The 21,937-nt window shown below is 42.1% G+C and overlaps 1 protein-coding gene across 2 annotated transcripts in view; it reads left to right on the top strand.

Annotated features, from left to right (window-relative positions):
• The first annotated feature begins 1,093 nt into the window (after positions 1-1,093).
• AMPH (amphiphysin) overlaps positions 1,094-21,937 on the top strand; it is a 121,914-nt gene continuing 101,070 nt past the window's right edge. For both annotated transcript variants that reach the window (XM_033512015.1, XM_015618882.2), the window contains exon 1: positions 1,094-1,270. In XM_033512015.1, the coding sequence (XP_033367906.1) occupies positions 1,202-1,270 (69 nt within the window). In that variant the 5' untranslated portion in view covers positions 1,094-1,201. The remainder of the gene's footprint in view (positions 1,271-21,937) is intronic.

The following is a 21,937-nucleotide window of genomic DNA, read 5'->3' as shown; positions in this document are numbered from 1 at the left end:
TGTGTCAGGCATACGTGAGACTGAGCAGATGTCAGAAATACACAGTCTCAGGAAACACAGCTGGACTTACTAAATGTGTGAGACATTTTATTTTGGCAGGTAGAAGACCTTCTGATTTGTGTTTTGTACCAATGTGGAAAATCTATGAAAAGTATTATGAACGTAGGACAGTTCCCTAAAGAAGGATACAGGCTCAGGCTAAGAGAGTTGAGTTCCAGTGTTTTGCTTTGTCTTGCTTTGCTGTGGTTGCTGCTGGATTTCTACTCTCCATATCAGGGAACTCCACATTTGGCCAAAAACCAGAAATAAATGCCAGGAGTGATTTTGGGGCTTGGTATCTAGGAAGGATGACTTTGCCAACCTTGAGTGACTGGTGCTGAGTGATCCATAGAAGATTTTGGGGTGCTTGAGTGACAGGGGAGGACAGAGACTTTTGCTATGACTGCTCCTCAGTTTTGATTTGAAGTTGTAAATTCAGAAATAAGATCAAAACCACGGAACCAGTTTGGAACCAGTTTGGAACCAGTTTATTGCTGTTGGTTGCTACACTGAGAAAGGAGTGAGGAATGGATGGGAGGAGGATGTCGAGAGCAGCACAATGGCAAGTCAGGTGTAACACATTCAGCAGCACGGCCACGTAACCCCAGAACAGCTGATGGCTGTGCCAAAAACCCCAGCCCTGGCCGATCCGGGGGGTGCAGATCCCCTTTCCGCAGCACCCACCTACTGCGCTTGATGCTGCAGCCCCCAAACAGTACAAAGTGTTAAACCAGTTTGGATCTGGAAGTGACTCTGCCTAGGTGGAAACTTCCAGGGGAATAAGTTTCTCTGGCTGTACAAGGGGGCTTGCGCCAGTAGTGGAGGCAGCCATCAGCTGTGCTTCTCGAAATCATCATCCCCGTTATCTCTCTTGACGTGATTTATTACCTAGAGGAATCGCCTCATCTCCAGGAGACAACACTTTCCATCCTGGGCTCCCGACAGCCGCCTCCCCGGGGGCCAGGGGCGGCCGGGGGCGGCGGGCCCGCGGCTCACCTGAGGCGGCGGCGGTGGCCACGCCTCTCCCTGCTGTGTCTTTAAAGCCCTCCTCCTCATCTTCCTCCTCCTCCTCTCCATCCCTCCATCGCCGCTGCCGCTTGTAGCCGCCGGGCTCTGCCTCGCCCGCCTTCTCTCCCCACCCTCCCTATCCCCGCCGCCAGCCATGGCCGACATGAAGACCGGCATCTTCGCCAAAAACGTTCAGAAACGCCTCAACCGCGCCCAGGAGAAGGTGCGCTGCGGGGCGGGGGAACCGCTGGGAAGGGGCGGAGGGGGAAGAAGGGTGTGCGGCGGCGGTGCCCGGGCTCCACGAGAGGATGCGGCTCCGCTCGTCCCCAGTGCCCGCCGCTGCGGCTCCCCCCGTGCCATCCCGCGGGGAGCCGGGCGGGGGCCGGGGTTGCCGGCGTTATTACATAACTGACCCATTTCGCGGTGCCCCGGGCCCCGCCGGCCGCCCGCTGCCCGCCCGCCGGCGGCACCTGCCGCAGGCCCGGGCCGGCCGCCGCGCCCTCGCCCTTGAGGGCCCGCCCGCGGGGCTGGCACCGCGCCGCTCCCGGGACGGCCGAGCTGCTTTCCCGGGGAGCGCGGGCTCGGTTCGCCGCGCCTCACCGCCCGCCGCCAGCCCTCCTAAGAGGATTGCCTTTCCTTTAATATCCTCGCCGGCTCGACCCCGGCTGCGGCGATCCGCCTTGCTGCAGCCGCGGCGTGACAGACACCGCTGCGTGTGGTGACAGGAGCCCGCGGGGGCCGGGGTGCTGGCGGGGCCCGCGCCCGCTGGGTTTGGGGCAGCGTCTCGGGATGTCATGAAGCTGGTCGGAATGTTCCGCAGCTGACAGCGTGTGCTGCTTAGGGAAGCCGGTACCGATTCTAGCGTTCTTGAACCCTGGAAATGAACAGCGGGCCAAGTCGGGGAGAATTTGCAGGAGTTCGTGACCAAAGACCAGGGCCTTACGGGCTGCTGTTCGTTTGTTCATCTTCGTTAATGAAAGCTGATAGGTATAATTGATCTGCACAAATAGCTTCTGTGTAGATGCTGTGTGTGTCAAAACAGGATCATAGCTACAGATATTAGGCCCCACAGGAAAGCATTTGCGTGTGACTATATGTAGCAGCAGTGTCTGCTGTTAGCACAGTTTATGATAAAGCTGTTGCCAGCATGAATTTTGCCAACAGAATTGTCAGGAAGTGTTGCAAGTCTTTTGAGGGTCAATAAAGCCTTTATACCCCTCTAGCATATATCCTGTATTGTTATGCAGTTTAAGTAATAGGGCTCTGAATTAAGAAAGATTTTTTTTTTTTATGAGCATATTGCTTATACTTCACTGCCTATAAATCCTTATTTTCTTTTTGTCCAAATATTGAATTCTGTGGAGTTCCAGGGGGAGGAAAAAATGCAACAATTGATATGTTGAAAAGTCCTATACATAATTGTGTTATTATCAAAGAATCTAATAATTGAGGCTGTCACAGACTAGTGATTAATTTTCCTTTTCAAATACTCCTGTCTAGCTCACCAGGTTCTAAAGTACTAGCCTTTCCAACACCTAAGTCATGATGCGTTTCCATTCTTGCAGATTTGGACTGCAACTGTTTTCAGGTAGAGTACGTAAATAGTCTTTAATAGTTTGAAGAGATCTGATTACTTTATGGTGTGAGTTGACTTGGGTTCATACTTGGAGTAGAAGCCTAAAAATACTGTTTGTTTCCTTATGTCTTTGTCAGTGTGGTTATGATTAACCATCTGGAAAAGCACTGGTGCAAGTTATAATCACATGTACTGCTTCAAGCTGTGTCTGTTCCAGCGTGGGGGTCCTGCTCACAGAAATGTTGGGGGCATACCAGGGAGGACACCTTAATGTGAATACCTGAGATGCCCCATCCCTCTCAAAGACTGTTCCTGCACTACCCCCAAGACAGGTGCCTTGATTCTGATGGTTGCCTTGGGTGCAAATTGAAGATGCTGCTGGGCTCTGACAGATGGTCTGTTCTACCTCCACTTTGGTGATCAACCACGCTAACAAGGAGGAAATCTGTCTAGTTTGATTTTCATGTATTGCAGTTAGGCATCTGGCAATTTTGGCTTCCTTATAGTGTCTGTGGTGGTAATTTCTTATATCAGTGGTCTAAAAGTTGCTTATTTTCAGGGTTATTTATATGATGTTAATGACCTTACACAGAGTAGATCATAGTACCAGCAGTCTGACACAGAGTAGGTCACAATACCATGTAGCTCTGTATCCTTGCCTCCTCCTTGCTGGCAAATGAGTTATTACATGAGATGTGCATGTGTACTCTTTCATGTCTACATTTCTAGTTAGGTTTGAGTTCATTTATGTCAATACAACATAAAATCCTTCATTATTTTGACTGAAACTTTACTAAAAAAGAAAAGTCCCAAAATGGGACTGATTGAGTTTTGTTTATTTGTTTTGGGTGCTCGATGACAAGTAATTTTTTTTCTAGGAGTTGAAAATGTATGATTTGTCTGATTCGTGATGGTGTGGATAGGATGGCATTGTGACAGGTGTGTAATATCACACTGGCTTAAAGAGGTTTTAAATACATTGAGTTGTTTTTATCTTGATGCTTATATTGGATTTGTGCACCTTCAGTTTACTGAATGTGTTCTTACAGATCAATTGCTTTCTATTACGGATGCAACATATGTATTAAAAACATGGAGTGGCTCTAAAACATAGACCTTAATTTTGGTTTTCAGTAATGCTTTTGATACTCTCACAGGATTCTGCTGGATAAAATGTCCAGCCCCCAGCTGGATAAACACATCATGCAGTGGGTGAGCAGCTGGCTCACAGGTTGGTGTCAAAGGGTCAATGGGGTGACACCAAACTGGTGATCTGTTACTAGTGGGGTTCCTCATGGCTTCACCCTCAGCTCAGTGCTCTTCAACATCTTCACAAATTACTAGGCTGCAGGACTAGTAAGGGATATCCCTAGTAAGGGATACTAAGCAAGTTTGCAGATGATAGAAAACTGGGAGGAGCTGTTGACTCCCTTGAAGGCAGAAGAGAGGCCCAGAAGAGAGAATCTGACAAATCAGAGGGCTAGGTAATCCCCAATCAAATGAAGTTCAGCAAGAGAAAGTGCCAGATTCTGTACCTGGGATGGGACAACCCTGGATGTACAGACAGACTGGGGAACAAGACACTGGAGAGCAGCACCATGGAAAGGGATCTGGGGGTCCTGGCCAATGGAAAGTTGAATGTGAGTCAGCAGCGCCCGCACAGCCAGGAGGGTCACTTGTGTGCTGGGGAACATCATGCACAGCACTGCCAGCTGGACAAGGGAGGGGACTGTCCCCTCTGCTCTCCTACAGCCTCACCTCAAGTGCTGGGGACAGTTTTGGGTGCCACAATATAAGAAAGATACAAAACTATTGACCTAAAAGCAAGCTAATGAAGATCATGAACAGCCATGAGGGAAGGCTTCAAGTATGAGTGGCTGATGTCGCTTGGTCACTTCACCCTGGAGGAGACTGAGGGGAGATCTTATAGTATTTTACAATTTATTCATGAGGGGAAGATGATCACAGCACCAAGCCTGACAGATTTCAAGAACTGATTGGACAATGCTCTTGGGCACATGGTGTGACTCTTGGGGATGGTTCTGTGCAGGGCTGACTCAATGATGCTTGTGGGTCCCTTCCAACTCAGTTTATTCTGTGATTCTGATTCATTTATGGAAGCCATTTTTCTAATAATGCCATCATTATCTTCAGTTTCTTGCTGTCTAGGAGAAATTTTAGTTGCACAGTAGTGTAACTGTGTGTAGTCACACACACTACAGTTTGGTAGTGTATGTGTCTGGTCACTATTTACATGACAGAAGCTAAATAACTGGAAAAATTAATATTGAGCAGATCTCTATCTTGCATTAGATGTGATACTCTGAGAGTTATATAGAAATAGTAGTTGGCTGCTCTATTTTTCACATCATCCAGATGTGATGATGCTTTATGTGGTAGCATATGTGTCCTGACACCCTGATTTTGAATCAGTGAGTGTGCCATCTTAAAATCCTCTGGTCATCACATTTCTTCAATTACTTTTACCCCAAAATGCAGGAAGTGTGGACATGCTGAGCTTGCAGCATCTGTTAAAATCTGCCAAAAGTCAGCTGAAGAAAATGGATGAAAGTTTTAAAAGGACAAGATCGATTTGGGAGACTACATCCCAGCCATAAAAATTAATGAAATGCCAATGTGTTTAAAATGAAACCAGAAAAGATATTTGGATAACCAAGGCTCACTGAGTCAATTCTAAGGACAAGGTTACTTGAATGAAGAGGCTGAATTTGTCTCCCCAGGTTTCTTTGGAAAATTCCATTTAAGCTAATAACCCAATGTATAATACAATTTATCTCCTTGTCATCTCTTTTATAACCCAACAACTCTAATTGAATAGAATAGTTCAGCTGGGAGAGAGCTACAGTGGCCATCTAGTCCCACTGCCTGACCAGCTCAGGGATGACCAAAGTTAAATGGTCAGCCCTGAGCTGGTCAGGCACTGTCCAAATGCCTTTTAAGGGCGCTGTCCAAATGCCTTTTCAGCTTTGACAGGCAGAGCAGGGAGGGAGGCATTGACCACCTCTCCAGGAAGCCTGTTCCAGGTTTTGGCCACCTTGGAGTCATGAAATGTTTCCTCATGTTAAGTCTGTACTTCCCCTGATGGATGCAGCTTGGAGCCATTCCCAGTGTCCTAGCACTGGGAGAGGAAGAAGAGCTCAGCACCTCCCTCACCGCTTCCCTTCTCAGGAAGCTGTAGGCAGCAGTGAGGTCACCCCTCAGCCTCCTCCTGTCCAAACCAGACAAGCCCAGTGCCCTCAGCCACTCCCCAGAGCACATTCCTGCCAGCCCCTTCCCCTGCTTTGGTGCCCTTCTCAGGACACGTTCAAGTGCCTTCACATCCTTTTCAAATGGTGGGGCCCAGAACTGCACACAGTACTCGAGTGAGGCTGCACCGGTGCTGAATTCAGCAGGATGATCACCTCTCCTGGCTGGCTGGTGATTCTGTGTTTGATGTACCCCAGGATGAGGTTTGACCTCTTGGCTGTCAGGGCACACCCACTGCTGATCCCATTGAGCTTCCTGCCAACCTCTTTCTGCAGGGCTGCTCTCCAGCCACTCCTCTCCCAGCTCAGACTTGTGTCTGGGATTACTCCATCCCAGGTGCAGAATCATGCATAGTTCTAGCACCCTCAGGTTTGTAACAGTAAACTACTGTCTAATAATCTAAAATGTTGGCCCCACAGATATTATAAAATGTATTATACTGAAGTCATTCCAGTATTATGACTGGCCTTGACATTTGTGGCCCTGCTGGCACAAGCACACACAGTGATGAGGCAACTCCACCTCTAAACAGCTAATTCTTAGTCTCTAAGTTTATAAATAAAACCAACAACAAGTCAACAAATTCTCATGTAAATAGTATGGTCTAAACTATGCAGATGATCTTTTTCTGTCTTCAGGTTCAAGTGTAATGAAAACCTGAATTTCCTTTTTAAAAGTATTTTCATTTTTTTATAGAAATTATAGAAAATATGGAGTGCAAATAGTTATCTGGCCCATCCTACTACAAAAGTGGAATTAACTGTACATAAAATTATTCCTCAGGAATTATTTTCTTGCCAGCTTTTTTAAGTTTGTAATGGTGGAGATTTTGCAGGTTCCCTAAATTGATTTGTACCTTTGCTTCAGTCAGAAAGTTCTCTTCTCATAGAAGTAAATGCCTTTTTTCGCAGTTCAAGTTTTTTATTCCCCTTCTAGCTTTCCTTGTTGTAGAGGAATGTTTTCTTTCTTCTTGCCTCAAAATTTGGAAGTGGTTTTCCTCTTTTGTCAGTGTTCCCTCTGATCTAACTGGAAACAGTAGATCTTAATAAAATATTGATTGCTTTCACATTTTAGTTTCTAATGTACATGTTAAAAGGTTAGAGGTGCGTTTTGGTTTTCTGGGTGCAAAGCATGGAAGAAAGGGGAGAGAAAAAAAACCCCAAGGCTCCTTCCTATTAGGTTCTCATATTTCCCCTGGTTTGTAAGGAAAGGTAATCTGTTTCTTCTTTTCCAGTTTTCCTCATCTATGCAGTATTAACCGTGATCCTGTAAGTTGTTACATAATATGCTCCTCATTGTCATTTAGTTTCCACAAAACAAGGAAGTGCTGATTCTTAAGTTTTAAGGGGATCCATAGCTCTGTGTTCACTGGCCAAAGCATTATTAGTATCAATGTGGCCTCATCCTCTGTTCTTGCTCGACAATTTCATCTTTTATTCTTTCCCATTTCATTTAGCATGGGTCCCTTCCTCTGTGGTTCTCTCTGTGCTTCACTTAAACCCTCTATTAAAAATGAAGTAAAACTTTTAATAATCTAATTCATTTGGTTTGGGTCTTGACTGCCTTCTTCACTACATCTTGCTCCTCTAGCAGGTCATCTATTTGGCATTGTTATATTATCTAAGACTTAATGTTTCTGACCCAAGGAATGCCCCATGGTAGCTGTCAGTGGTCTGCAGACACTCCACTGTGCATGCCACCTTCCTGTTGTGGCACTGCTGAGAGTGTGACTTCGTGGGCACTTAGAGGAGAAATGTTGAGGTGGTATCTGGAAATTGCTGGAATTTCTGCGCTGGATTGATCACCAGTGTCTGCCTCTTAGGATGTGTGCTGGACCCTGGTGCAACCTGTTGCTGTAGATGGCAAGGGTAAGAGAGCAGTAGATGAGTGTAGGAAAGGAGAATGCAAGCTGCTTTTCACCTCAGTGGCCCAAATTTTATTCACTGGCTAGGAGGAACAGTGAAGAAAACTGCCCAGCATCTGTCATAGCAGAATATTTCAGGATATCAGGAGATAAATGGCAGAGAAAAGCAGGCTAGGTATGAGGTGTGAGCATGGAAGGGGAGAGCAGCGTGCCTGTGCTCACCTTTCCTGCAACATACCTGTCCAGGCTGTGGGCAGCCTTTCTTAGTGGTGTGCCAAGCCACTGTAGGATGATGGACAGTATACTGACCTTGCAAGAAAACAAAAATAAAGGGTGAAGAATGCCCTTTAGCAACATCTTGAATGTGATGTGAATAGGACTGTAGCTCCCTGAACTCGCCTGAAGATGGCAGGGAGATTTTTCATTTGCCTAAAATATACACAGAGGGATTCAACCCCACCAAAACCCTGATCAGGCAGCAGTCACTGCTAGTCTCAGGGACTGCAGTGTGCAGGGAGAAGAAGAAAGTGGCTCTGTTGCTTTGATACAGAGGGCATTTTCCTTAGGGACCAGTTGTTTGGTTTAGTTCATTGGGCTCTGCTGCAAACTCAGCTGCTTGGAGCCTCCAATCCAGAGTGTTTTGAGTGCTGGGTCACTCTTCCCTAAATGTTCTGTGGCATCAGCATCAGTGCTATGCGACACTGCATCTTTGCTGTTCTTGAATGCAGAATCACTTATTTGAGACTTAATGAGTGGCTAGTTAGTCAGTAGCTGTCAGAATGATAAACCAATGACCAACGCTGGAAAGCAATTGTCATGTTCGGTCATGTTGAGTCTCTGCTAATTGGAGTTTATTAATTAAGAGGGCATGGTAAAACTTAGAGTGTAGTAAACACACATGTAACAACACATTTCTGCTTGTGTTATGAGAAGGCTAAGCAGGAGATACCCTGTTCCTCTCTGTAGTGGCTGTACCTTTCTGTTGTCTTAATAATTATTCTTCGTTAGAATAATTATTGTGAGATTCTTCAGAATTGGGGACAAAACTAATTACAAGTGAATAATGGTGTGGACAAGCACTTACTTGGTCAAATTCTGTATAGGCAATTTCTCAGAATGTTGGTAGGGCAGAGGGAATGCTCAGAGGCCTTTCAGTGGGCAGGGTCACAAAAAAGTCAGGGACTGTACCACCCTTCAGGGCTCTGGGCTCAGATTCCCAATGCCCTGCTATTGCTACTTATTGTTGTGCCTTCTTTTTCTTACTACCTCTTTTCTGACAAAAAGTTCCTTCTTACTTACAGATAAGATCCTCTGCTTTGTTCTTCCTGTCTCTGTAGCAGATCAATTCTTTGATGCTGCCTTGAAATCTCAACTTTCTCACTTGTAGTGGATTTAACGCTGGCTAAAATCACCAGTGCACCTAGTAGAATTATTTATTTATTCCCTGCTGTGAGATAGGAGGAGGGCAAAGCAAACTCAAAACTTAAAAGGTATAAAGAAAACTTTATTAACAGAACTAAAATAATATTAAGAATCAGAATAAAAACATCATAACACTCTAGTTCCCTCTCCACGACTTCTTTTCTTTCCCAACTGACAACACAGAGACAAAACCTGGGATTTTCCATCAGTTACCACCCCTGCAATAGTCTTTTATCAGTTCTTGTAGAGAGAGGACTTTGTCATGCCATGCCATGGAGACTTCTCTACAAGAAACAGTCCTCTCATGGCTTCAATGTCACAGTGAATCAGCTGCCTGGGAAAGGAAAATCTGTTTGCAGTGTGAAAGTCCCTCCCATGCCTTGCAGCTTTCCCAAAGCTGCTTTCATGGGCCATGTCAACTTATGGGGTACTATTTTAAGGATCAGCTGTTCCAGCATAAAAACCCAAAAGTTCTCTTCTTTTACCTCTGGCAATAGAGGCTTTTCTTCTATCCATGGGGTAAAGTTTCTTATCTCTGTCTCTGCTCAAGCTTCTCACTGGATTAAAGCTTTTCAGCATCCACACTCTCCAGCACGAGTGCCCTTTTCTCATGGGCTGTGGGTGAATGCTGCATCCCCCCATACATCTCATGAATTACAGGGAAAAAAATGAAGTCTGATACATCAAAAATATATCTTTACCATAGCTTTACAAAGAGAATTTCAGCCGAAGGTATCTCCTCAATCCCCTCCTAACTAGAATTTGACTCCTTTATTGACCTCAGAGTTCCATGTTGCTTTCCTTATGTGCCTTCATCCTTTCCTTTTCCTGAGGTGGGAGAGAATTGCTGCTCATAGGTTCATTTATTCTCAAGTGTTATCAATTTAAACAGTTTTTATAGAGTTCTGCAGTGCTGAAAGGTTGCTCTCATCCAGGCTGTGCACTGGGGAGATCGCTCCCCGTGCCTCTCGCTGCTGCTCACGGGGTCTTGGTGAACACCATGTGAGCTGTGCCGGCCACCAGCTCCACTCAGCGCTTTTCTTCATGTGGAGTGTGGGGAACAAGGAAAGCTGCTTCTGCTTTTGTCCTTCTGTCTGCAGCACCGCTGGCTAAAAGCAGCTAAACAAACAAAGTTCATTGTGAGCCGTGCCGAAGCAGCCATGGGCGCCTGCGGCTGTCATGGTTGCACTGATTTTGGCCATGTGGCTGCTCCTGGTACAAGATGCCATGGTCACTCTTGGCCCCCGACTACTCCTTCAGTGCTGACTGCAGGGCCACTCTCAGCATTGGTCCTGGCCTCATGGCTGTTCCTGGTGCTGATGTAGTCCTCGGCTGGCATGGCCCGGCAGTGCTGCTGGAAAAAGGACCTGTGGGCTCCAGGAAGGGGCCCATCCCCACTGGGAAGGGGCCCCAGCTGCCCACAGGGACAGGGCCTGGTGAACTCCCCAGTGAGGGGCTCAGCAGCCCGCTCACCACCCCTCGGGGGCAGAAAGTCTCATCTGGGCTGCATGGGGCCCAGCCATGTGGGGCCAGTCCAACCAGCACACAGTTTACTCTGCAACAGCCATGAGCCAAGTGAGCGATTTCCCGGCCTTGCCCGCCTTTAAAACGTGAAAATGTGAGGCGGACTCAGCTTCTAATGTTTTATTAGGCTGTCAATTCTCAGAGCTAGACACCTATTGGTTTTTGCTAGGCACAGAGGAAGGTCTTAGCAGCCTCTCCCAGAAAAATAATTTCCATGGGTGGCTCCTTCCCTTCTCAGCAAATGTCAATTAATGCAAAACCAGCACATCACTTTCTAAGCCCACTTCTTGGTACCCACAATATTGCTAAATCTGTGGTTTGTATTGATACAGAGGCCAATGCTACAGTCTATGAACTGTGGTCTATCCTCTTTATCTATGATATGAAAGAGGAGAATATGTACACATGGACCTGCATATGCTTGAAAAACCCTGACTATCCTGCTTTTCCCAGGATAAATTGAAAGACGTGCTAGGAGTAGGTTGGTGTTTTATTTTTAATGAAGTAGAGGTTTGAGAAAATAAAAGTTGCTAAAGAACACAGATAATAAGAATTTCCTTTCTAGACTGTGATCCTTGGTAAGCAGTTAGTTGTGTCTTTATAGAAGTATAGGGGGTTAACAGTATGTAGCAGAGGTAGGTGGTGGTCTGTAATGCCTTAAGAACAGTTATTTATACTGATGATTCATGCTTTATGTCTCACCAAAGCCCAGCTAAATGACCCACATGTACAAGCTTAATACACATTTAGCATAAAGTAGAAGGAGATGAAACACTGAATACAGAGAAGAAGCTTGGTTAAATATAGGCAGTCCATTTTCTGCGGCGAATAATTGGTCTTTGAGATCAGAAAAATGACACTGATTTTTCACATAAAATGCATGGATTAGTTTTTAGATCCAGGAAGTTGTTTAAGGACTTATTTGCATGTAGGACATGCAGAGGAATAAATTAAAATATTATGTTCCTTTTAAACCTGCGCAGATCTGTGTGGATGTTGTTGCTTGTTGTTGCAACAAGGCTTCCTGTTGTTTAACTTGCTATTGTAACCTAAATCCTTGTTAGTTTATGTGTATCTTTTCACACTGGTGTAGCCATTCTATGCAGTTTGAATGAACTTTTTAAACATAGAAGAGACACTGCAGAAACGGATCTGCTGAGAACATGAAATATTTTTTTTCAAAATAATGCTACCAGTAATTTTAACTATAGAACAAACTTTAGTCCTGTAAAAACCATAAGGAATGGTTAATGAGGGTAATCGGAGAGGAAAGGATTTGCCTTATGTTTTTCAAATCTGTACTAACCAAATTCTTATCAGAGGTGAGACAGTAGCTGTGGATGAAAGGCAGAAGAACACAGGAGATGGAAGCGAAAGAACAGTATGTAGGTGTACTGAGGCCTGAAGAGAGGCAAGAGCATGGCTCAGTTTAGAGGCTGATTGGGCCGGGGCAGGCATTCCCGTGGTTTATCTTGCTCAGGAGAGAAACTCTTCAGGAGAAAAGTGCATGCAAGTAACTGAAGACAGGCAAAGGCTGGTTAGCTGCTGCTACCACAGCATGGTCACTGCAGGACACAGTCAGGAAATGGTAAAGGAGTGGATTTATACAATGTGAAGCAGTGAGTGGAAAACAAGCACAACAGAATGAGGTTAACGTTCATGGTTAGCTGAAGGCCAAACACAAGCTGTGCTTTTGGAGGTGTGATGTGAATTTGAAATATGGAATTTGGATTTAAAAGAGATGTGGAAATCTAACAGTGCAAGGAGATTTCTTTGATTTTAAAAAATAGCACAGACCTCCTTCTCTAGCCTTCAATGGCTTCTGGATTAATTAGTAAAGAAATTAATATACTCCTTATGATGTGAGAGTATTGCAAACTGCCAAAATGTGATTTTATTGATAGTACATCTCTAAACATTATTCTGTTTAATTCTCAGCCAAAATGTGCAGGCAGAGTCAGTACCAGGGAAGTTATATCTTCATGTTTGTTAAACTTTCCTTTTCCTTCCTTATCTCTTTCAGTTTCCCTTGTGTCATCCTTTCTTTACTGCTTGCTCTTTCCCTTTGTCTCTTATACATCTCACCAAAAAAGTTGTTGCAGACATAACCACCAAAGCCATTTAGAAAATTATTTGACTTCTGTTACTTGATAGGTGATCCTGGTTGCACACTTTGGGTTGGTTAAAAATCAGTAGTGAGCCTCCAAACGTTGTAGGCTGTGAAAGAATACTGGATGTTCATTTCATTTTATTTGTTTCCTGTTGTGCATGAGAGAAGGGACAGATGGTGCTGCTGGAACAGGGCTCTATTCCCTCAGGGTCTGCAGGGCTGACCAAGGTCCTCCCTGTGTGGGGGAAAACTGGGAATAAAGTGACAGCATCGCACGTTGGCAGTGCTGAGTATCTGGAGAAAAACTAAAAGACAGGGAAGGAGAAATGGAGAGACAAGTTGCCGAGTAATTAAGACAGTAATTAGGCATTGTGGGAACTGCAAATGTGCAAGGTGAATGAGCCTGCAATGGGCTACATTCATAAGCTTTGCTTTTATCGGGAGCTCCAACTGAGTTCACAGGAACTTCACCCAACTTGTAGCCTTAGGGTTAAGCCCAGCAGTGCTGTCACTCCAGATTCGGTGAAGTCAAGGTGCTGCTTGTATCCCAGGGCTTTTGAGCTTACTCCTGCTCTCTATTCTTGTGCTAAAAAAAACAACCAAAAAACCCTCGTGTGGGATTTATGCTTCCAGCGTCTGAAAAGCCTGTTTCAGAGACTACAAATTCACTGATACCGTGCAGAGCTGAACAGGGTTTTATTCTTACCACCACCCTGGCATCATGTTTTCCTGTAATATCAATCCAAGAACATAGTTGTTGTAAGCATAGTGCCAGAATCTTTTATGCAAAGTTTCATATTAGGGTAAAAATAAACAGTAATTCAGAAGTTGGCTGAGAATCTACATTGATTTGACAGCCAAACTGAGAAGCAAATCAGGAAGAAATTCAGGCACCCCTTAGATGGCAAACACACACATGCCATTTGAATGGCATCTTAATTCCTAAACTAGTCACTCCTCCAAAAGTCATGACTTAGCACTTTTCATAGGAAGATGGAGAGGAACAACCTCCATCAAATATGGACTGGAAAATATTTTGGATCAAGAACACGTGTTTACAGACTACAAGATGAATGCAAACTTGAGTACAGTGTGTTTTTCTCAGAGTTTCAACCTGGATCATGCCTGTTTCTATAGTGAGGGCTGTTTTCCTTAGGCAATGTTTATCTGGAAAAGAAATACAAAAAGTGTACCCCATAAAAAAAGGATATTTTAAAAAAGGCACTGTGCAGTATTGAGATTGCTAAGTAACTTCTCTGAAGGCCTTGTTTTTGTGAGCAATAAATATTTTTTTTCCCTCTAGTATCCAATTTCCAGTTTGTCTCAAAGAACTTACACCAGTATTGTTTTGCTACTGCCCATCAGTAGCCCAACCTACCAAAGGCTTACCATGAAGTATGTGATTAATACTGCTGTTGGATTACTCAGTAGCATCTGTTATCAGAAGTGTTGATGGGATTCAGAATACTCATATCAACCTGACTCAGACTTTTCCCTTCTCTGACTCAAAGAAGGATATTTTTTGCACTCTTTTATACAGAAAGATTCCTTACTTGCATATAAGCAGTCACCGATCAAGCAAATTTTATTACATATTAATGCATCTTGGAATTTTTTGTGAACTGAATGGATCTAAAAAAGCAGCCAGTGTGAAGTCAGTCTCAAATGCCAAGCACTTGTTATTCCTCCTCTCTCACTCTGAAGCTCAGGGTATTTTCAGTTCTTCAGAGGGGGTGTTATCATTACATGTTGAACAAAAAAAAACAAAACCACCTCTGCTGGACTGTGATGGATCTCTGTCTTTTTTTGTTAAGTCTTGTGAAAAAAAAAGTGAAAATAGCAAAGGGTTCAAGAAAAGCTTCCTAAAAGTGTCACAAACTAATTTCCACCCTAAGATATGTATGCCATCACAAGTTGCTGAGAGCACATAATTTTCTCATTCCCTAACCTAATGCTTTTGTGCACAAAGACTTTAGGGCCAGTCGAGTTTGATGTACAACAACAAAGTTTCTAACAGTTACAAATCATGGACATGTAAAAGTCATACACGTGATACTGACACATGACCAGGCTGTGCATCCCTTGAAATGAGAGTAGTCATTGGAATCATTGGGAAACTAATTGATCACTGCTCTGTCAAGGGATGTTGGTTGCAATGGGAAGCTGGTAGACAAGCAATATATGATTAAGATAAAAAGCCACTAGATAAGTTCTGTGCTTTTACCACATTTGCTTGAGGTTCTTTCTGTCCTTTGCTTTGTAGGTCATCCCACAACAGAATACAACTTCTATCTAAAGTTTTACTAAAACATTCCACATCCTTTACAATGACCTTTTCCATTTTACTTAGGTACTATGATTAAAAAAATGTCTTTCACATAATTTTATGCAAATATGGAGAGTAAGCCCACTCATGTTTAATATAAATTGAACCCAAACAGATGGCTGGATAACTGTTTGATGATATGAGAATTAAAGAATTCAGCCTTTAAGCACTTATAATTTGTTAAACAATGAAGAACCTGTGTATGATACCCACAAGACAGTGCTGGTACAGGACTAAAATGACAGAATGGTTAACAAGGGCCAGTGACTTCATATAAGAATTTTATTTTTAGTGGGGCTACGTGTTTAAAATTAAAGGGAAAGTGTCTCAGTATTTCCACATTCTAAAAAATAAGAAAGAGAGGACTAGTAAAAAGTTTAAAGGTTCAAATATGTATAAAAACCACACTGATGTGTTTGACATAAAATATTTTATATCTGTATTAGAAAAAAAGACAATATTGTTAAGATTTACAATCAGTATGTCATATTTTTCAGAAGAGTATGTGTGTTGTAGAATATCAAACCCAGTTACCCTTTATGTTGTGTAAACCTGAACTAAACTAAAGAGCATAATGTTTTCAAAACTTTTTTTTTTCTTCCCAAACCTAGGTATGCGAGTTTGTATTGTTGCTTGGTCCATAATATATGCAGTAGATAATTTTACCAGAGACATGAAAAAATGCCTGTACTCTCATCTGGGAATCTGATTGGTCCTTTGGTCTCTGACAAACATAGGAGTGATAGAGCTCTTCTTTCCTCAACCCTCAAAAGAAAAGGCAGTGGTTGGTTTGTACTTGGTACATCAGGGGGATGATCCTTCATTGACATGAATGCTTGTGTTTCATACTAAGAGGTATTTTACTCTACCAGTGATCTTATGGAGATATATGGAACTATGAGGTTTATTGCCGTGTACATATAGCAGGAAGAAATGTGCAAAAAAGTGTCAACCAGCTTTCCACTAACGTTCTGTTTATTCCCTTTGCCTTTTTTTAATGTTTTAAGTTGTTTCAATACAAAACCTGTTTATTTAAAAATAATTCAAATCAGAGCCATGTATTAAGAAATATCATTTACATCTATCACAGTATTTTAAGATTTATGCCTATTGTAAATTGTGATGAACTTGATATCAAATTGCTATAGTAGCAATATATTGCTTTTAAAGATCTGGTTCTACTCCTGCCAATTTTATTTGTAGCAGGGTGAGGCTCTGCAGGTTAAATATAATCCAGTTTGCTGTGCTAACACAAAATCTAGTACTACATGTACACTCAGTCTATTATGTATATACTGGCTCTGCATGGGACTGGATTTAAATTGTAGCTCATTGCATAGCTTTCTGAAAAATCACACTTGTGCTTATGGGTGTAGTAGTGTGTATACATATATTCTGAGGCAAGAAGAATTTTTACTTTGAGGATGTAAGAAGACGTTGTGGCATCTTGAGCAATTATAAGCTGGGGTTTCTCCTTGCTTTGAGAGTTTGCCTGGCTATGCTGGCAGCAAATCTATTCTGGGATCATGAATTTCTTGGTTGACCTTCTCTGTTTCACCTACCCATGGCCTGCATAAATCAATATTTTTAATTTGCTGATACATTGAATTTTATAGCCAATTATAACTCCTTCAGCAAATTTGAGTAAAACTGCAAGCTACTGCGTCCATCTGAGGGGAGATGCCCGGCACAGACTTGTGCCAATGTTTTGCAAGGGTTCACTTTTTCAAGCCTTTTTCCTTGCTCCCCTTACAACAACCACCTTTACACAAATGAAGAAGGCTTAATAGATCAGTCTGGGACTGTCACTAGTTTTAATCTCCCTAATTTTCCTTGCATGTTTGTACTAATCATCTGACGGTACTTAGAATAGCCATGCAGTTTGATTGCACACTTCCTCTTTAGTGCACATCAACACCTTATTTTATCTGTTCCACTTCCCTTGAGTCGTGGCTGAATGTGTCTAATATGTAGACTAGAGCCAAATAGTTACTTGCCTAAAAGACAGTCTTTCTTCCCCTCCTTTGCTTTTTTTTTGAGAATAAATGTAAACAGTTTATGTTGATTTGCTCAATTAGAAGCAATAGGAATCCCACAGAACCTGCCAGCATTGCCACAAGATTCAGAAAACTACAGTGTACCAGGCTGGTTTTCTCATATTTGGGGAAAAAAAAAATAATGTTGGGATTTTTTAATATTACAAAATAAAATGACCTTACATAGGCTTTTTAAAAAGGAGAGCAATTAGTTTCTCCTCCTTTCCCTTTGATGAACATTTCTCAGTGCATTCCTTCATCACTGTACAGTCTGTAGTCCAATTCCTGCCTCTTCCTCTTATTTTCATTCAGACTAGCAAGTGATCCTTTATTTCAGAACAGAGTATAGTCTAGAATAAAGTATGTTGGAAGAGATCAGTGGATGGTGACTCATCCACCTCCAACTCAGAGCAGGGACAGTATCAAAGTTTGGGTAGTTTGGGTAGTTGTCTTCACTATCTCCAAGGTTGGAGGTTGCCCAGCTTCTCTGAGGAGTCTGTTCCAACATTTCACCATTTCATGGTGATTTGTTTTATCCCCTCATATCTGCTCAAAATTTCCCATGTTGCAGATTATGACTGCTGCTCTATCCCCTTCTCTTGTGAGCCTCTGAGTACAGCTTGAGTTGGTTTTCTCTGTAATGACTGTTAGGGTATTTGGAAATAGAAAGCAAGTTTCCTTCCCTTATCTTTGTGTTTTCCTGGCTGAAGAAGCCCAGCTCCCTTCCCAGGCCCACTTCTCCAGCCCGCTGAGCATTTCAGTGGTCTTCTGCTGGCTTCCTTCTGGTTTTCCCATGTCTTCCTTTCACTAGGTAGCCCACAAGTGGAAGCAACATTACCCTCAGTGCAAGCTCATGACCTCCAAACAGAGGAGGGGAGTTTCTGCCTTTGACCTGTCTACACTGTAGTTGAGTTTCCTTCTTGCAAGGGAGCACATGATTCTCAGGGCATGATCCTCAGCAGTGGAGAACAGCAGCAGTTTTCCTTGGCTGGAAGAACTGAGATTAAGTACAGACAAATATGGAGGTGTGAAAAAGCTACTGGGTACCTCAGTACCTCTTTATCATTCATGGTTTTCAGGCTAACTTCCTGAGAAAGATCCCCAGAATGCCTACATGAAATTCAGGGTCTGTGCTGCGCCTTTGCCAGCTTTTGGCTCAGGTATGCTAGCTCTCTGGAATAATTTTGAGTCAACAGAAATTAATTCAGCTGTCACCATTTGTGGCTTTGGCTTTTTTTTTTTGTGGTTTTTGTTTGTTTGTTTTTTCTTTTATTTTCTGTTGGGTTTTTTGTTGGGCTGCTTGTTTGTTTGCTTGTTTTTTAACATGTTGATCAATTTCAATAACAGCTTGTGCTTAATCAGGGCCCGAGTTGGTCCTTTTTTATTAATGGCTTCATGAACAGTTCTGTTGAGAAGCAAGGCATCAATGCCTCTGTGGAGAAGGTCAGGATTCAGACCCAGCTCCCCTTATTTGTCAGCCTGCGGGCCAAATTAGTAGAGAGACCATATGAGGTGGGTCAGTAAATACTGGGGCTCTGCTTTGCACACTGACTAAGAAAACTTGGGAATTACTTCAACATATTTGCAGCACCTATCAACTTTGTGATGTCTGTGGTCTTACAAGGTTTCTGGAGAGTCCAATAACAAGAAATAATGTCCTTGCATGTATGATATACCAGGTGTGAATGTTATTGTTTCCCATGGCAAGGAGAAAAGGCTCTCCCTACATACACTTCTTTTTCCACACAGACATACTTTATATGGAGAGCTAGAGATATTTTGCATTTTATTTGAAATTTCCTGGAATCATTTATTATGTGGGAGTAATTTCAGGTGATTTTTTTTTCCATGTGTACTATCTGGCTGATTGATACATGTAAGCTGTATTGATGTATTCAACTCAGGAGCACATACCTTCCTGCCTGGGTGCTCTGGACACAAATAGATTGAGAGTTTCTTTACATCTTTCCCTTACCTGCTGTGATGCTACATTTCTGCTATGAAAACCTTTCCTGTATATGTTATATATCAAAATTAATAATTTGAAAGCAACATGATACAATCTGATGTGGAAATAGAGGGATATATTTTCAGTTACTGTAAGCTCGTGTCAGCCTGCTGGCTTTATGCTGGTTATCTTATACAGGTGAAAACCTGCCTGACTGCTGGTGACTTTACTTGCATTAAGTGTAATGTTCATGCTGCAGCAGCTTCTGTGCCCTGGGAGTCTCACAGACATGTGGAGCCTTGTTGAAAATTTATTTAAGCATCACACAGGTAAATACAGCATACATCATTATATGTATGACCTGCTTACCTGCTTTCTAAGAATCATGCTGCCTTGAGAGATAGACTAAGATGTTCAGTTGTTATTACCACTATTTCTGATTACAAAAGCATCAGGTGAAAAAAAAAAAAAAAGGGGAGATGCAAAAAGTAGGCATCCAGACAAAAAATTTAACTGTTTCAGGATAATTCACAAAGTCAAATCTGAGTATAGGCTTTCTGGAAACATTTTGGTCCGTTTTTCATGTGTGGCTACCACTATTTGCATTATTTTCATCTTACCTATGTAGGCTCTGGGCCATCTCTTCATTGGCTTTTTTGTTAAGGCATTTACGATATTTAATGCAGTTGCTGTAGTACTTGATATATGACTGATTATATTTTACAATATGGCAGTGGATTGCATGTTACTTCAGTGTCTAAGGAGGGAGTGTTACCTGAAACTGTCATACAAAGGACTCTAGCTGCTATTGATTAACCTGTAGTCTCTTACAGAGAAGTCTTCTCTGGAAAGGGCCAGTCTCAGGAAGGGCTTCAGTCCATGATCTAGGGTGAATCTGAGGCAGCAAAAATTCATATTTGTCTGGTTTCTTATATGGATCCCCAGCATAGCCTTGATAAGATGTACTTAGCTTCAAGTCAGAAGTAATAAATCAAAATACTAAAAAAAAACCAAAAAAATCTATGCTCACATCAGATGAGTTTAAGGCTAAGTGCAAACCAAAGAGTTTGGCTGAAGCAAGACTTTATGGCCCTCAATATCTGTGTCTTTAAGAGGATCTTGATGCCGGAGCAAACACATGCCAAGGGCATTAGAAGGCTTGTACTTTCCCTTCCACCATTCCCTTTTGACAGATAGTATGACTCCATGTTTAATAAACTTTGATAGATATTTAACTATTTACATGTTTAGTCTTTTAATATATTCATGCTTTTGCAGTGTATTTTGCTCTCAGTTCTATTTTACTTTTTATTTTGGTTTATGTTCTTTTCCTGACCAAACAGATACTCTGAAGCAGATGATAGACCCCCATATGTTCTTTACCTAATAAATTTTTACTGACTGTGCAAGCAGCATGTACTTTGTAATGTCTGTTCTTTTTAGTATTTAATATGCAGTTAACATATTGAATACCCAAATGGACACCAATTGTAACTCTACTGGTAAAGCTCTCTTCTGCTGCAGCATAGACATCTGAAGATATGCATTTAAGTAGTCTGTGGCATCCTTTCACCTTCAGGATGTTAGCATATTAAATGTCTATACATTATCTCTGAACTGTTTCAAAGATTTGTTAAAACTACTGGAGCATTTTGAAATATTAAGAGCATGCAATATATGTTTTTGTCCCTTTGACCAAAGCATAAAAGAGTACATAGCACATAACTGTTTTTTCTTGGGCTTGTCATATTTATCTTCTGTTTTTTCTCCACTCTCAAAATATATGGGGATGGGAAAGAGAGCCCTTAAGGCTAGGGCAGCTCAAAAAACCAATGTTTTTTATGTCCTCTCTTGAGTAATGCCATCAATCCTTCTCTGAAGCTTCATATGAAAAGGTCAGGTTGATTCCAGTGACAATCAAAAAATACCTTTGATATTGTGTGCTTGCATGTATTTGTCATTAAGGGTCAATGTTTTTTCTCTGTGGACAGAACAAAAGAGGCAACAGAAAATTGTTGACCCTACACAGCTCATATGATAAAAAACTAGTGTTAGCAATTTTGCCCTTACAGGACAGAGATGTCAGGAAGTCTTTAGATGTCACCAACTTTAAAAAGACTTTCATCTATGTTACCTCTTTTTCCACCCCCCCACCAATTCCATGCCCTATTTTTCTAGTGTACTACAGGTCATCTTTTGAGATGTCAATTTTTTTTATTTTTTATTGCAATTTCAAATCACAGCACAGTGACAAAGTAATTTGAATATTCTACAAGTAGTTCCTGTGGTATAAATTGTGAGGAACACAAAATCATTATTGGTGGTAGACTTTTTCCCATTGAAACTCTTTCCTAAGTTGAGAACAAACTGTTTTCAGCTGAAAACTTCCCCTTAATGCGTAAAGCATTGAGAATAGTTTTTCAATTAATTTCATCCTTTCCTGAAATTATTTTCATTATACTATTAATTCACAGCAAAATCAACAAACTAATTTTACTTCTCACTGTTCTGTGAGCCTAACCATAACCCTAGCCCCTATTTAAAAAGCCTGAGTCTCCAGCAAAAAGTCAGGTATTTAATTTTTCTAACTTTAATTAAACATTTCTACTGGAAGTTAATTTTCCACTTAACTTCTATGCATTAAACAAAATACTTTATCAGCATAACTGATATAAGTCCAGAATAACATCTATTTTCAAAACTAACGAAAATATTATCATCCCCTTTTAAGTCAGAAAGTTTCAGAGGAAAGCTGCTGATTTTTTTCAAATAAGAGATATTGTTAGGTAAGTAGTAGAAGCTCAACAAAGGCTTACT

The sequence above is a fragment of the Parus major genome, chromosome 2 (assembly GCF_001522545.3).
Source record: "Parus major isolate Abel chromosome 2, Parus_major1.1, whole genome shotgun sequence".
Lineage (NCBI taxonomy): Eukaryota > Metazoa > Chordata > Aves > Passeriformes > Paridae > Parus > Parus major.
Note: the sequence above shows the minus strand (reverse complement) of the source record. Positions and strands in the feature narration are given on the sequence as shown.